The sequence below is a fragment of the Triticum urartu genome, chromosome 5A, assembly GCF_056163025.1.
Source record: "Triticum urartu cultivar PI428250 chromosome 5A, HENAU_Tu73, whole genome shotgun sequence".
NCBI lineage: Eukaryota > Viridiplantae > Streptophyta > Magnoliopsida > Poales > Poaceae > Triticum > Triticum urartu.
Window position 1 is genome coordinate 46813328 of NC_141877.1, and position 14046 is coordinate 46827373.

At 43.3% G+C, this 14046-nt stretch overlaps 1 protein-coding gene across 1 annotated transcript; it reads left to right on the top strand.

Moving 5' to 3' along the window:
• The first annotated feature begins 5921 nt into the window (after positions 1 to 5921).
• LOC147967898 (uncharacterized) lies at positions 5922 to 11162 on the top strand. Its single transcript, XM_087522582.1, has 3 exons — positions 5922 to 6005; positions 10174 to 10320; positions 10665 to 11162. Exons 1-3 carry the CDS (start codon positions 5922 to 5924, stop codon positions 11160 to 11162), a joined length of 729 nt encoding a protein of 242 aa, XP_087378708.1.
• The last annotated feature ends 2884 nt before the right edge of the window (positions 11163 to 14046 follow it).

A 14046-nucleotide genomic window follows, 5' to 3' on the forward strand; every position in this document is an offset into this window, starting at 1 on the left:
TTCTTTGAGGTCCCAGTTGGTGTTAGGAAAAGACTGGACTTTTATCAATCGCGTTTCTTTTGGCATGGTGATGAGCTTAAAAGAAAATATCGGCTTGCTAAATGGGATATCATCTGTAGTCTGAAAGACCAAGGGGGTCTTGGTATTGAGAATCTAGAAGTTAAGAACAGATGCCTTCTTAGCAAGTGGCTATGGAAGCTCTCATCGGAGAATGATGCTATGTGGGCTCAAATCCTTCACAGCAAGTACCTCCAGACAAAAACTTTGTACCAGGTCACAGTCAGGCCGACTGATTCACCTTTCTGGAAAGGACTGATGAAAGTCAAACAATCTTTGTTTAATAGGATGAAGTTTGTTATTAGAAACGGCGCTAGTACACGTTTCTGGGAGGATACTTGGCTCGGCGAGACACCCTTGGCCATTCAATATCCGTCTTTGTACCGTATTGTTCGACGACGTGAGGTGTTCGTCGCATCGGTATTTCAATCTATCCCCCTTAATATTCAGTTTTGACGGTCGCTAGCGGGCAATCGTTGGGAAGAATGGCTCTGTTTAGTTAGGAGACTGATGGAGGTTCAGCTTTCTCAACAACCCGATGAATTACGCTGGAAACTGACTAAGTCTGGAGTATTCACAGTTAAATCAATGTATATTGATATTATTAATTCGAACTCCATTCCTACCTCCAAGCATGTTTGGGATGTCAAAGTTCCTTTGAAAATAAAAGTGTTTATGTGGTTTGTTCATAAACAAGTTATTTTAACCAAGGACAACTTGATAAAGCGTAATTGGACAGGACCTACTAGGTGTAGTTTCTGTGCTCGGGATGAGACAATCAGGCATCTCTTTTTTGATTGCCCGTCGGCCAAAGTCCTTTGGCGGACGGTCCACATTGCTTTTAATATCAATCCACCGAATTCGGTCAACGCATTATTTGGGACATGGCTTAATGAGATTGAGCCTGACTTAGCGAGACACATTCGGGTTGGAGTTTGTGCTTTGCTGTGGACTATCTGGACTTGCAGAAATGATTTGATTTTTAACAGAATATCACGTATCCATTTTTTGCAGGTTATATTCTGAACCACGGCACTGATCCGTTCGTGGTCGCTACTCACTCCGATAGAGGCCAGGGAGCATTTGGTTACTGGATCTTTCCGCTGGGAGATGGTAGCTCGGGATATCTTCAACCGGTTTGGATGGCGGTCATGTAATAGGATAGGCAATTAGTTTACCTATTTTATTTTTAGCCAGCCGGTTGTGGCGTCTTTTCATGGCTAGTTGGTGTTTCTAGCCTTGTTTGGCTCTGTGTGAACCGTTTTTGCTTTTTTATTACTTTTGGAGACCTTGGAACCATGTTGGCACTGCTTTATTTGGTTAATAAGATGGCCGTATGCATCACTCTGATGCAAAGGCCGGGGAGTCCCCCCTTTTAATAAAAAACGTGTATTTGAGGAAGAAATGTATTGGACAACATTATTTATGGTACTTAAAATCTCCCCCAATGTCTGAAAATGTTCCTCATTGAATCAGCATACTGGCCATGAAAATTTCCGATGTGAGGGGCTTGATGTATTGATGGTTACAGTTTTTCCTCACATAGGTCACAAATATCTTCTGAGGGTCCAACAATGTACGTCTGGGTGGTGATATCAGTATGTAACTGATTCCGGTAGATGGGAAAAACTCGGTAGATTTCGACGTGCCAAAGATAGAGATGAATAATATTATGTAGTTTGGTCCTAAGCATGTAAAACTGTTTGACTCCAACGTGAAGTTCGTAACTTGCAATTCTGAAGTAAGATCATGCAATAAGTTCAATTCTTTGGATAAAGGATATGAACATACCATTTGAGTCTAGACATATAGCACATAATGCCAAAATTCAAACATAGGGTCATACTAAAGACAGTCAAGGAGAATTCTACTATGTTCTCCATTCGAATTTGATTGAAATTGATGTTAAGGATAACGAGTCAATGATTTCGAATGGATAAAGGCACACTTGATACCGTCGTGTAGAAGTGTTTTTTGAAACCATCGAATATCTGAATAGTCTAGTCAAAGGTTGGGAAGAGCCACTTGCTTCGACTTGGTGCGTTCAATGAGCTTGAGTGGTTCAACATAGACTTTAAGGCGCACACGCCTTAAAATTAGCTTCCATGCATCACATGTAGTGCACATAAAATCAAAATTTTATTAGAATTTAGCATCATTGTTTTCATGACCAATGGAATTGCTGTTAATTTTCATTTCATCCCAGTTTCAGGACGTCCAAGGCGAGTATGCCGAGGTTGAAATGTAAAACACATTCTGGAAATTATCTTGTATGCAACATGTGCTATGGGTATCATTGCATGTGTGTACAACCCTGACTGTAAAGAGACAATGTACTTCCCATATCTGTCTTGTACGATAAAGAGAAGATGTCCTCTTTGTTTTCATCATAAGTATTGGTATGTAAAACATTTTAGCGGAAATCTCCATAGTTTAGTAGGGTACATGCGTGATCAAACCTTAGTCATTGTTAGGTACAAATGGACTTACCCGATATGGATATATCAACCAGGCATTAATATTATAGCATCACTCGTCTTTTTGTTCTGGAGTTTAAAATTAGTGAGCAGTGTATTATGACCTCTTAAGTTTTTTTTTTTTGCAAGAAATGACCTCTTAAGCTTTGGTGTTTGCTTGAGCACAAGTTGAAGAAAGTTAGTTTTAATACCTAATCAACGAGAGCGTTTCCATGATACAATTAAACTAGTAACTCAGCTCATAGTTACCCAAAAAAACACACCTCATAGTTCACTAGACCGTGGGCACTTCTTCACATCGATGTTCTCGGCGTGGTTGTCCATCAAATGTTTGATTAATCAGCGGTTTCATACATCGTGAGACTAGTCTTTGGGTGGTTGCATGCATATATCAATGCAGAGGATGGGGCATATTCTTCTTTTTGAAAAATACAGTCTTCAGGTGGGGGTCGCTTCTTGTATGTAGCCACGCCTCCCAACCCCAATGCTGGCCGAACTCTGGCGTTGTTCGCCTCCCAGATTGACCGCTTTGGGGAGCGGTTCCATGATGGACGTTTGTCATAGTAATCTTTCGTGCAGCTACAAAAACCTGATTCAGGAGCTTCTGAAAACCAAAGGCACGACACGAGCCTTTTTGTGTGATACAACTCGGCGTGTCTCTCCTGCTAGTCTCACGTGTATTGTCTAGCAAAGGATCGATTGCTAGCTTAGCTAGCTTTACACTGAGGGTGGATCGATCATAATCCAGCGCTTAGCTTCATCGTTGTTCGTCGTCGGTCATCGTGCGTTGTCGAAAACTACTTGGCGACGCCGTCTGGACCAACAATTGGTATCTAGAGCAAGGTCGATCTTTTAGTAACGGAGGATCATGGCGGATGACGATAAGACCAAGCAGCTGGCGGAGTACTCCGGTGCGGCTAAAGTAATTGCTGCTCCTGCGAGTTCGTTGTATTCACGGTTTGATCGCGAGAACTTCGGGGTCTGGAAGGCCCTCATGGAGTGTGGTCTCCGCGCCAACGAGCTATGGGACGCGGTGGATCTCGGAGGCGACGCGTTTAAGAAGGGAGCCGAGCACCGGAAGGATCAGCAGGCGGCGTCGGCGATTTATTCGGTGATGCCGATGGATGTCCTCCAGCACGTGATCGCCAAAGCAACGGCAAAGGAGGTATGGGATACGCTGAAACTCATGTTCGAGGGACACACCCGCGTCAAGCACGCTAATCTCCAAACTCTCCTAAGGAACTATGAGACTTTGGTCATGGGCGATGATGTGTCCGTGGACACGTTCGCTTCACGGATAGCTACTCTTGTCAATCGGATTCGCGCGCTTGGAGAGAACCTCAAGGAGGCCTCGGTTGTCCAGCGTTCTTGCGTGCGGCCCCTCCATGGTACCTGCAAATTGTGACGGCGATCGAGCAGTGCGTCGATCTCGCGACTCTCTCCGTCGACGATCTTGTCGGACGGTACAAGGCTCACGATGAGCATATGCGGTACAGTCTTGGGGACGGGAGGAACGACGAGCTTGTGATGCTCACAAAGGCACAGTGGATCGCCTTAGAAAAGCAAGGCAGATTCACGAGCAACAGCAAGAAGAAGGGGAAGCAGCGTTCGGTGAGAAAGAACTTCGCCGATTCGGACGACGACTCAGAGGATGAGGCTGCACCACCACCGAGGAGAAAGTTTGATATCAGGAAAGTGAGGTGTTATAACTGTGGCCTCCTCGTTCACTTCAAGGCTGACTGCGAGGAAGCACCGAAGCAGAAGGCGCTCATTGCCCAGCAAGGAGATGATGATGACATGATATTGATGTGTAAACTGATGGAGGAGGAGGATCTAGACTCAAGCGTTGACTAAAGAAATTGTTGAACTTGCGGAAGAAAAAGTTTACCATCATGATCATGGTTCGGAAACCTTTGTCGAAACTACAGATGCGGGGAATGATTCCGAAACTTATGCCAGTACTATGGATGTAAGTGTCAACTTTGCTGGAGCGAATACGGCGATAGCTCCATAGAGAAGCAGTCTTTGTGCGGCGCCTCCGAGAGAGACTATCTGCGGCCGAAAGGGACGTTCAAAAGATTGCGAGGTGAGGCAAGGTGCCGAACGAACTACACTCAGACCAGGAGAGAGCAACACGTGCGTGGCACCGGGCGACGCGGGGAGGAGCCTGGATTCCGCGACAGGAAGCCACGGGATGGGGCACGACAGTCCTACATGCCGAGGCGAGATGAACGCGTGAGATGCATCGCAGGCACCAGGTGAGCGCACGCCAGCCTGTCAGTCTCGTTACCCAGCCAGGAGTGTTGGACGCAGCTGTTCTGCCGATAGAACACACGTCGGAACCGGCCCAGAGACCGGAGAAGACCCGGCTGGAGGATGTTTAAGTGGGCAGCAGCAGGGACGCATTGTGCTTGATGTTTCATACGTGGTTGCACCTGAAAGTTTTTCAAGAGAAGCAGATGCAGCAGTAGTATCGCTTAGTGGCCAACCAGCAAATAAGTCTAATCCTCTACTTGTCAGGCCAGAAGCGAGCATCAGAAGTGGCCCGCGGTTGCTAGCAGAGGTGTACATCAAAGAAGATGCCACTTCGGCACCTACGATCCCTCCGAAAGCAATGGAGGAAAGGACAAAACCACCCACGTCCGTACATCCACAACCGGTGTCACAACAATATTCGAAGCAAGCTCTTCGTACGATTGACTCGACAAAGATGAGAAGGAGTGGATGGCGGTGTCTAAGTGCTAAGGAACCGGCAGAGTTTAATGACGCAAATACGATGAAGTGTTGGCGTCAGGCTATGGAAGAGGAGTTGAGGTCGATTCACGATAACAATGCATGGGAGCTTGCGGATCTTTCCAACAATGAAAAGCCATGGATCTCAAGTGGGAATTTAAGGTCAAGAAAGATGTCGAAGGGTGCATGAAGCACGAAGCGAGGTTTGTGGCCAAAGGGTATGTGCAAGAGAAAAGTATGAAATTTGAAGAAGTGTTCGTTCTCATTGCAAAAATGGAGTCGGTGGAGTAAATTGCAGAAAACCACCAGTTTGAGGGCTAGGTTAGCAGAAATCACTACGTTACAGTTTCTTGGCAAAAAACACCAACTCTTCCGTAAACAATTTGTAAATACCACTGATCGGCGGATTGGGCACCGATAAGTGGATTTATGACAGGTAGGGCCCGTTTTTTGCCGATGTGGCGCTGTCGGCTGGTTGGACAGCCGTTAGACGCCGTTAGACGGTGCTCTCGCACATGAACTTAAGTGATTCGCTCCTCTGTCTCTCAGTCTCACTCTCACTTTGCTCTCGCATGCTCTCGCTCTCGCTCTGTTCTTGCTCGCCGCCGCCGGCCGCTCTGCTCCACGTCGCGCCGCCACCGCCGCCGCATCGTCATGGTGTCCTGGAGTGAAAGAGACGACAGCAGCAAGCACACTAGCCAGTACATCAGCTCTGATTCTGACGACGGCAGAATGCAGGTATGCATTTGGGGATCTCTACTCCTAATGGACGAGTTGGTTGAATAGTCCCGGTTATTTTCGTCTGGTTTATTTTCGTCTCACCTTCCACCACCCCTCCCATGCTAAAACCGAATCGCTCTGATACTCCTTCCATTTATTCGTAATGTATTTATGTGAAAAAATCAATTATGATTAATCTATAATCAATCTCTGAAAAATCAAATCTAAATTAATCAACTATACCATAAGTTCCTCAATCACATTAAATAATATTTCCATACTTCTCAAAAATTACATTGATTAACGTTTCCATACCTTGCCCAAAATATTAATTAATGTGATTGAGGAACTTATGGTATAGTTGATTAATTTAGATTTGATTTTTCAGAGATTGATTAGAGATTCTTCGGTACACACGTAAAAAGGGAAGAAAAGAAAAAGGAAAACAAACCAGGAAAAGGAAACATATGCATGGACGTCAATCCCCCTCATCTCTCCCGCTCTCTTTCCTTTCTTGGGATGTAGCCGCCGATTTTCTCCCTTTCTCATGTTCTCCTTAAAGAGGTGGACATTGAGAGGCAACCAGCGTGGTAGGCCTCAGATCACATCCTCCTGACCTTGCAGTCCTTCTCCGCTGTCGTCCCTGCATAATCCAACGCCCTCCTCCTCCTAGTGCCGCACCTGCGTCATTGGAGGTTGTGTGCGAGCTGGCCGCCGTCCCCGAGTATCTTCAACAGGTTGTGTGCTGCTCCCAGATAACGCAATTCGTGGAAGAGTTACAGAGAAGTGAGGGTTGGGGAGAACTAGCGTCGCGCCGTCGCCGATCTGCTGGATGACATGCAGCGCGGCCATGCCATCGAGCCACCATAGCCGCTCCTTCCAGTAGGCAATGAGGTTTGGTCGAGGGCAGGGGTAACAGTTGTGCGTGCTTGCTTGTTGTTATTCTCGAGGTGGATAGGTCATGCCATGAGCCCTCCTCCACGCATGGCGCAGCTTCCTCCGATCTTGCCCGTCCTCGAATCCCTGCTGGCAGGTGATGCTGCTTCCTTACCTCAACGATTCAGAACTGAAGGCATCCACTTCTTGTGGTAAGAACCGATGTCATGTATTGCCATTTTTATAAGTTTCTTGATGCAAATCATAGCAAGAATATTGTATTCTTCCTATTTGTTTGATTAGTTCCTAAACAGAAGCAATTCTATAATGACGATTTCAAATGTTTCTTGTAGAAATTTAGCATAGTACTAAAGCAACTGAATTATCATTTTATCACAACCGCGGGCTAATTCTGAAATAAAAGCAATGGTGAATTTTTTCATTAAACTGTAATCAATAAAATGCCATTTTGTATATTATTTACCTATTGGGTATGCTAATCTTTGGGTTCATTGGATGTGAATAATGGACCTGGTATGATTGGTGCTTGTACAATTACGTAATAGGAGTAGCAGCATTATACATCTTTCGAGTTACAGTAGGTTACCAATGGCAATTGCGGCTATGGATGTTTCACAATTGTGTGTACTGTAGGTGTACGTGATTAGGAGAACAGTGTGAGCCAATGGATTTTTCCATGTCTACCTCTACAGCAACCCCTTGAGTGTATTTTATTTATATCTCAAGAACTTGACAGTTTCAAGAATATATACGAGTCAGCTACCTTGTGCCCTTTTGTCCATTTTTACTTAAATACTATGAGGCGACTACTTATTGTTATTCTTGCCATTGAAGATCTAGGTAAAAAAATTAATGAACCTGAAATATCGGCAAAACAACAAGTATTGTTAACCAAGAAAAATAAGTCATGATAAAGACAAGATACGTTTTGACCAGAAAAGCCCGTGCTCGATTATTTCTAGCACAGGCTTCTTCGGTAAAGACTCGATTTTTAATCGATGTATGTCTAATTCTAAGTCTTCTTTGAGATGTACATGATGAAAGAAAAGTACTATTTAGACAGAAATTGGTGTGTCTAATGCCTGTGCCAAGTGTTGTCGAGGAAGATAGTAAACTCACTGAGGATGATCATTGGGGTTATTGCGAAGCTGACTATTTGGTGGAGTAGTCTCGCGACGTGGAGGACAAGCCATGAGACATGAAATAACTGGTAAACTAAAGGATTCCCCGCGCATTGCAGCGGGAAATTTAACAATGACTTGGAAATATATGATTCTTTTGGGAAATTGTATTGTCTGATAGTTGCTCCGAGTGACACATTTCAAAGCACAAGAGTCAAATTGTGGCATCATCTCAATTCAGTCTCATGAAAGTGAAACTGCATCGTACATTTATATCTCATTTAGGGGATTTAAGAATTACAGTGAGACTTCCACTGAGGAGGGCAGTTGTTTCCAAGTAGGCTACAGTGCGACTTAGAATAGAACAGCACAATAATTAACCGAGGATAATGAAAGGAAGTTACCTGGTAATTTCCCCGATCAATTCATACAAAAAGAGTAGTCTAAATCATGCAAAACAAAATAAACGCCAGTTTTCAGAAAATCAAGGCATATAAAAATTATAAGTCTCATGATAAAGGCCATAGTAAAATAGTAGAATCTGAATGTGTAACACACCACTTCGAGAGATAAATGCACATGAAAAGGAGATTTATATCTCATGAGCCAAAAAAAGACTAAATTTGACACCCTTGTCTCCGAATATCACATACCTGCACGAAATAGGTCAGGTAGAGAAAGGTTAGAGGAAACAATCGAATTATGAGCGAACAAATACAGTAAACTGCATTGCTATAATACCACTTGACTTGTTGTACATCCAAAAATTAGAAAATTGAGAAATAGAAATGGGTCGGTACATTTGGAGTGATATCTTGGTCTATCTTATTTCTTTGTATGACACTGATAGCAATATTCCTACAATCAGAAAATGGAGAAATAAACATAGGTTAATGCTGATAAATTTTGCTTTCTTAGTGGGCATGACGATGAGCTTAACAAGTAAGTACATAATAAAGATAATAGGTGCAGGATAAGCATAATATAACATGAGAGGACTGAACTAAAAGTAATTGCTTAAAAATCAAAAGCAGAAACGAGTAAGCCAAAAATTAATTAAGAAAAGAATGATAAAAAACATTTGGAGTTGTTGAATTGGTACTATAAGCCATGATATTTTTTAGCGCTCATCCTTGTAAGGAATGAAGTGAATGATCATCCATGATTGAGAGCGAATCTGCTGGAGAAAATGAAGTGGGGAAGGAAGTGAATCGCGGTGAGATGGTTGCGCCTCGCGAGGTAGATTTTTCCCACGGGAGAAAGATTGGTCATTATGTTTTTTAGGGTTGGAAAGGAAATGATACATTGCAAACGGGACTGGTGATGTGGCAACTATGCTGAGGTGGACATGGTGCATGTTAAGATAAATAGATAATGGGGATGAGTCTCATAGGTATACTAGATTTGTACAATCACTTCCATTTTTTCGTCCCATCAAGTCAAACGAAGAAACAAGATAGACCAAGATCAAATTCACTACTTACGTTGAATGAAGGAACAATACGTCGTGCACACGCATTAGACAGAGTGAACTAGAAGGGATAACTGGATCTGTACAATCACTTTCATTTTTTCTATGAACATTGGATGTAATTGATTTGGTAAAGAAAATGACAAGGGACTATTCTATGATTGATGTATCGTAAATGTGCGATGAAGTATGTGTCTGAATCAAGTATCATCCGCTTAATCTTTTATTTATCGGTTTTGCTAAATCTCATGGGCATGAATTATTTTGTTGCGTGAGCAACTTTCTTCTTTGCACGAGGCCGAAGATGCCGACGACATGAGGAGCGCCGACCACGGCGAGGGCGAGCCGGTGACAACTGGCGGGAGTGGTTGGATGCAGGCGGTTAGGCCTCGGTAGGCCACGGCGGAAGAGAAATCATCGCCGGTGAGGAGTAAGAAGATGAACATGTGGGGGCGTGCTCCTAACCATTGGATATTTGATGGCAAAAAATAGTTATTGACGCGAAGAATTTTTCAAGCACCTAACGTTAGGTGCCCTTTAATTTATTTACAATCATTTGCCCGTAGCAACGCACGGGCATTTAACTAGTATTTTCCTAGGGTTAGGGTTAGGGTTTGCTCTATGATTTGGGGATATTTTTCTCAAAGGAGCTTGTGTGTTAGCTGATGAAATGTTATGCATTTCTTTGCACTCCCAGGTCCCTGCTTCAACTAAGGACTCCGATTTCGAGGGCCCTGAAGATGAAATGCAGGTTTTGTGCCATGGTCACGGGAAGTTAGCAGAGAGGCGCATTGCTTTTGAAGGAATTCTAACTGGGAGGAGGTTTCTTTGTTGCGCTGAGAATGTATATGCTTCTAAGTGAGAGCACAATCATTGTTAGGATTTGGCCATTGTTTATTTATTGTTAAGTTGGGAGACTGTTGAGGCAGTCATTGTTTACTCTTAGGAGAGTGTTGAGTCAGTCATTGTTTACTCTGAGGAGAGTGTTTAGGCAGTCATTTTTTACTCTGGCAACAATGTTAATTAGATTAAAGTACAGTGGATGCATGGGTTAGTTTATTCCTAATAGCAGCACATCATTATATAATTGAGAGCAGAACATCAGTGCTTTCTTCCTGAAATATAATATCTTTAGCTTTGGTTGTGATGAAAGGTTTTAATATGGTTTTGAATACTACCTTATTTCAGGAAGGTAGAGACCGTGGACTAGTTAAATGGATTGATCCTGCTTGGCCCAATACCCTTGAGAATGCATTGCACAAGTTATGGTTGATGTATGAAGACAACAAGAGAAAGAGGGCTGAGGACACTCTGATGAATTATTTTGAAGTTCATAACCTGACACAAGAGATGAAAAAGTTGCAGGCCAGCTATGAGAAGCTGGTTGAAGATGTCAATGCACTTGTGGATGCCCAACAACGTAGGGTAGAGATAGAAAAGACATATGCTGATACCAAGAAGTTGGAGGATAAGTATGAGATGGTGAAGAACCTGTCAGCTGCTCAGGCCAGTGTCATTAGGAACATGAAGCTCAAGCTACCTGAAGAGAGGAAGAACTTACAGATCCAAATTGATGAGCTGCAGAAGAGTGTTGAAGAGAGCAATGTGAAGCTGCATGAGAGCAATGTGAAGCTGCAGGAGAGCAATTTGAAGCTGCAGGGGATCAAGGCCATCCTAAATGAATGATCACCTGGCAGTGGAAGAGGGCACTATCATTTGGCATTTGCTTACATTTTGTAGGGTGTGGTTGGCTGTGCTGTAATGAGATTATGGTTTTAATTTCCTGAACTATGGATCTGTAATGTACTAATCTAGTACTATGATTATGTATGGATTTGAATTAATGCTAAATGTGATGGTATTTAGAGTATTTGGATGAATTCTAATCTTTTTAGAATTTATGTATTTGAGCCATCAAATAGGGTTTGTAGCCATCTTTGGGGGTTTTGTCGACATCTAGCCTTCACTAGGGTTTTTAGGCATCTTTGATGATTTTGTCAACGTCTAGCCATCAAATAGGGTTTTTAGGCATCTTTGGGGGTTTTGTCGACATCTAGCCTTCACCTAGGGTTTTTAGGCATCTTTGATGATTTTGTCGACGTCTAGCCATCACCTAGGGTATTTTGGCATCTTCGATGGTTTTGTCGACATCTAGCCTTCACTAGGGTTTTTAGGCATCTTTGATGATTTTGTCGACGTCTAGCCATCTAATAGGGTTTTTAGGCATCTTTGGGGGTTTTGTCGACATCTAGCCTTCACTAGGGTTTTTACGCATCTTCGATGGTTTTGTCGACGTCTAGCCATCACCTAGGGTATTTTGGCATCTTTGATGGTTTTGTCGACATCTAGCCTTCACTAGGGTTTTTAGGCATCTTCGATGGTTTTGTCGACGTCTAGCCATCACCTAGGGTATTTTGGCATCTTCGATAGTTTTGTCGACATCTTGCCTTCACTAGGGTTTTTAGGCATCTTCGATGGTTTTGTCGACATCTAGCCATCACCTAGGGTATTTTGGCATCTTCGATGGTTTTGTCGACATCTATCCTTCACTAGGGTTTTTAGGCATCTTCGATTGTTTTGTCGACATCTAGCCTTTGCTAGGGTTTTTAGGCATCTTCAATGGTTTTTTGGCATCTTTGATGGCTTTCTTGACATCTAGCCTCATCATCACAAAATGTATGATAAACTCATCATCACAAAATATGAGAAAAGATACCTGAAGCATTATAGTATCACAACTTAACTTAAACATCTCAACTACATGACCATCATCACAACCAAACTGACCAAATTGACAGTATTTTGACACAACCAAACATCTCAACAGTAGTTTGACACAACCAAATTGACAGTATTTTGACACACAAGCAAACTGACCATCATCACAAGAGTTTTCACACACCTAAAATGCATCATTCCTAGATTTTTTTTTCCAAAAGGACCCCCTGGCCAATAGAATTGTCAAAAAGGACTACCCGTGGATATATTTGACAAAAAGGACACCCGGGCCGTGGCGGCAGGCGTGGCAGGCGACACGTGGCACCTGCCGCCATGCCATGAGGCGGCGGGCCCTGCCGCCACAGCAGGAGGCGGCCGCTCGTGGTATAACGGATTAGGTACAGCGGCAGCAGCCGGGACGTAATGGGCCAGGCTGGTGGGCCACGCCGCCACCGGGTGAGGCGGCCTCTGCTGCCCATGTTGCCCGCAGGCAGACAAAAGCAGCTGCACGGAAGGCGAGCCGCGGGCCCGGCAGCCACCGTAGCTGGCGGCAGCGGTAGCCGACAACACTGTGGTAGACGACGCTCATTCCCATGATTTCAGAAATTGATGCTGCAGTTGAGGTGACAGCACCCAAGAGCGTGATTTCCACATTGTTTTGCTCTCTGCAGTGGAGGTGACACTGATGCTTTGTAATTTGGAATCAGATTCCCGCCTGCGTGATTTCCGCTACCTGCCGCACACCCGACATCGTTGTAGTTGCTGCATGTGATGAGACACCGCGATGCTGGAATCCGAGGCTACGGTAGGTGAGCTCTAGCTCGTTCTGCCGACAATACAGTGCTCCTCTTCTTCATATACGCACAACTGCAGCTGCGCATACACTCTCTCGAATATCTCTGGTTGCCTTCACTGCCTCTCTGCTCTCTCTAAGTCTACAAGAATACACAGAAGGAAATACTTGCTAGCCACTTTCACACGTGATTTTGGCCGATTTAGAGTTGGTTTTCGAAGATGGTGAAGTTGAAGAAAAGATAGATTAAGGTAAGATCTATCCATTTTTTTTGGTTTTGTTCGCATGCATGATGTTTTTGTTCTGTTTGATTAGTTCCTAAGTGTGTATTCTATGTTGTTTTAGGCATTATTTCAGCACTTGAAGGAGTCATTTGGAGTTTCTGGAGTAGGATTTGCCATGCTAAGTGAAGTACGAAGGGGGAGATCGAGGTATGAGCTTTGCAATACATGGATTTTTGTGTGCATGCACGGTGGTAATTAGTTAGTCATTTAGCTCGTCATTAGCTATGTGATGTTAGTGCTTAGAGGTTAGGAAAAAATTCAGACGACAGATACAACATTTAAACTATTTTTTTGATAAGAGTAGGTTGAAGATGTTGTATCAATGTTAGCTGCGTCCATTTGTATTGACATGCGAGAAGCTCTTAGTAGGGTAATTAAGAAAAAATTGCACTGTAATTGTTCATTGCATGTGGTATGTTTATTAATAAGTCTATGGTTAGGAAACCGTAGGTCTACTTTGTTATGTCGCAATAATCTAAATTTTATATGTTAAGATTAGGTGCTAATGTACTTAATGATGTATGTAATTAGGTAAAATAATTCATTTTAGTAGCAAACAAGGAGGAGATGACGTGATTGAATAAATTGTGTTACCATCTTCGCTGTCCCTTTTGAGGTGATGACCACATACATGCAAGTGCTATTTTCATACTTTTGACGGATATTTATTATGTTACCATCTTCGCTGTCCCATGACGTGATTGAAAAAATTCGTGTGTAATATTGATGTTCATGTGATAATAGGTTGACTCCGTTCATATATTGCTGGTGACGG

Bases quoted from the DNA above. Each gene is read 5' to 3' on its own strand.
- LOC147967898 (XM_087522582.1), top strand. From the start codon at position 5,922: ATGGTGTCCTGGAGTGAAAGAGACGACAGCAGCAAGCACACTAGCCAG. The intron at 6,006-10,173 runs GTATGCATTTGG...TTGCACTCCCAG, and splicing joins CTGACGACGGCAGAATGCAG to GTCCCTGCTTCAACTAAGGA. The intron at 10,321-10,664 runs GTATATGCTTCT...ACCTTATTTCAG, and splicing joins TTCTTTGTTGCGCTGAGAAT to GAAGGTAGAGACCGTGGACT.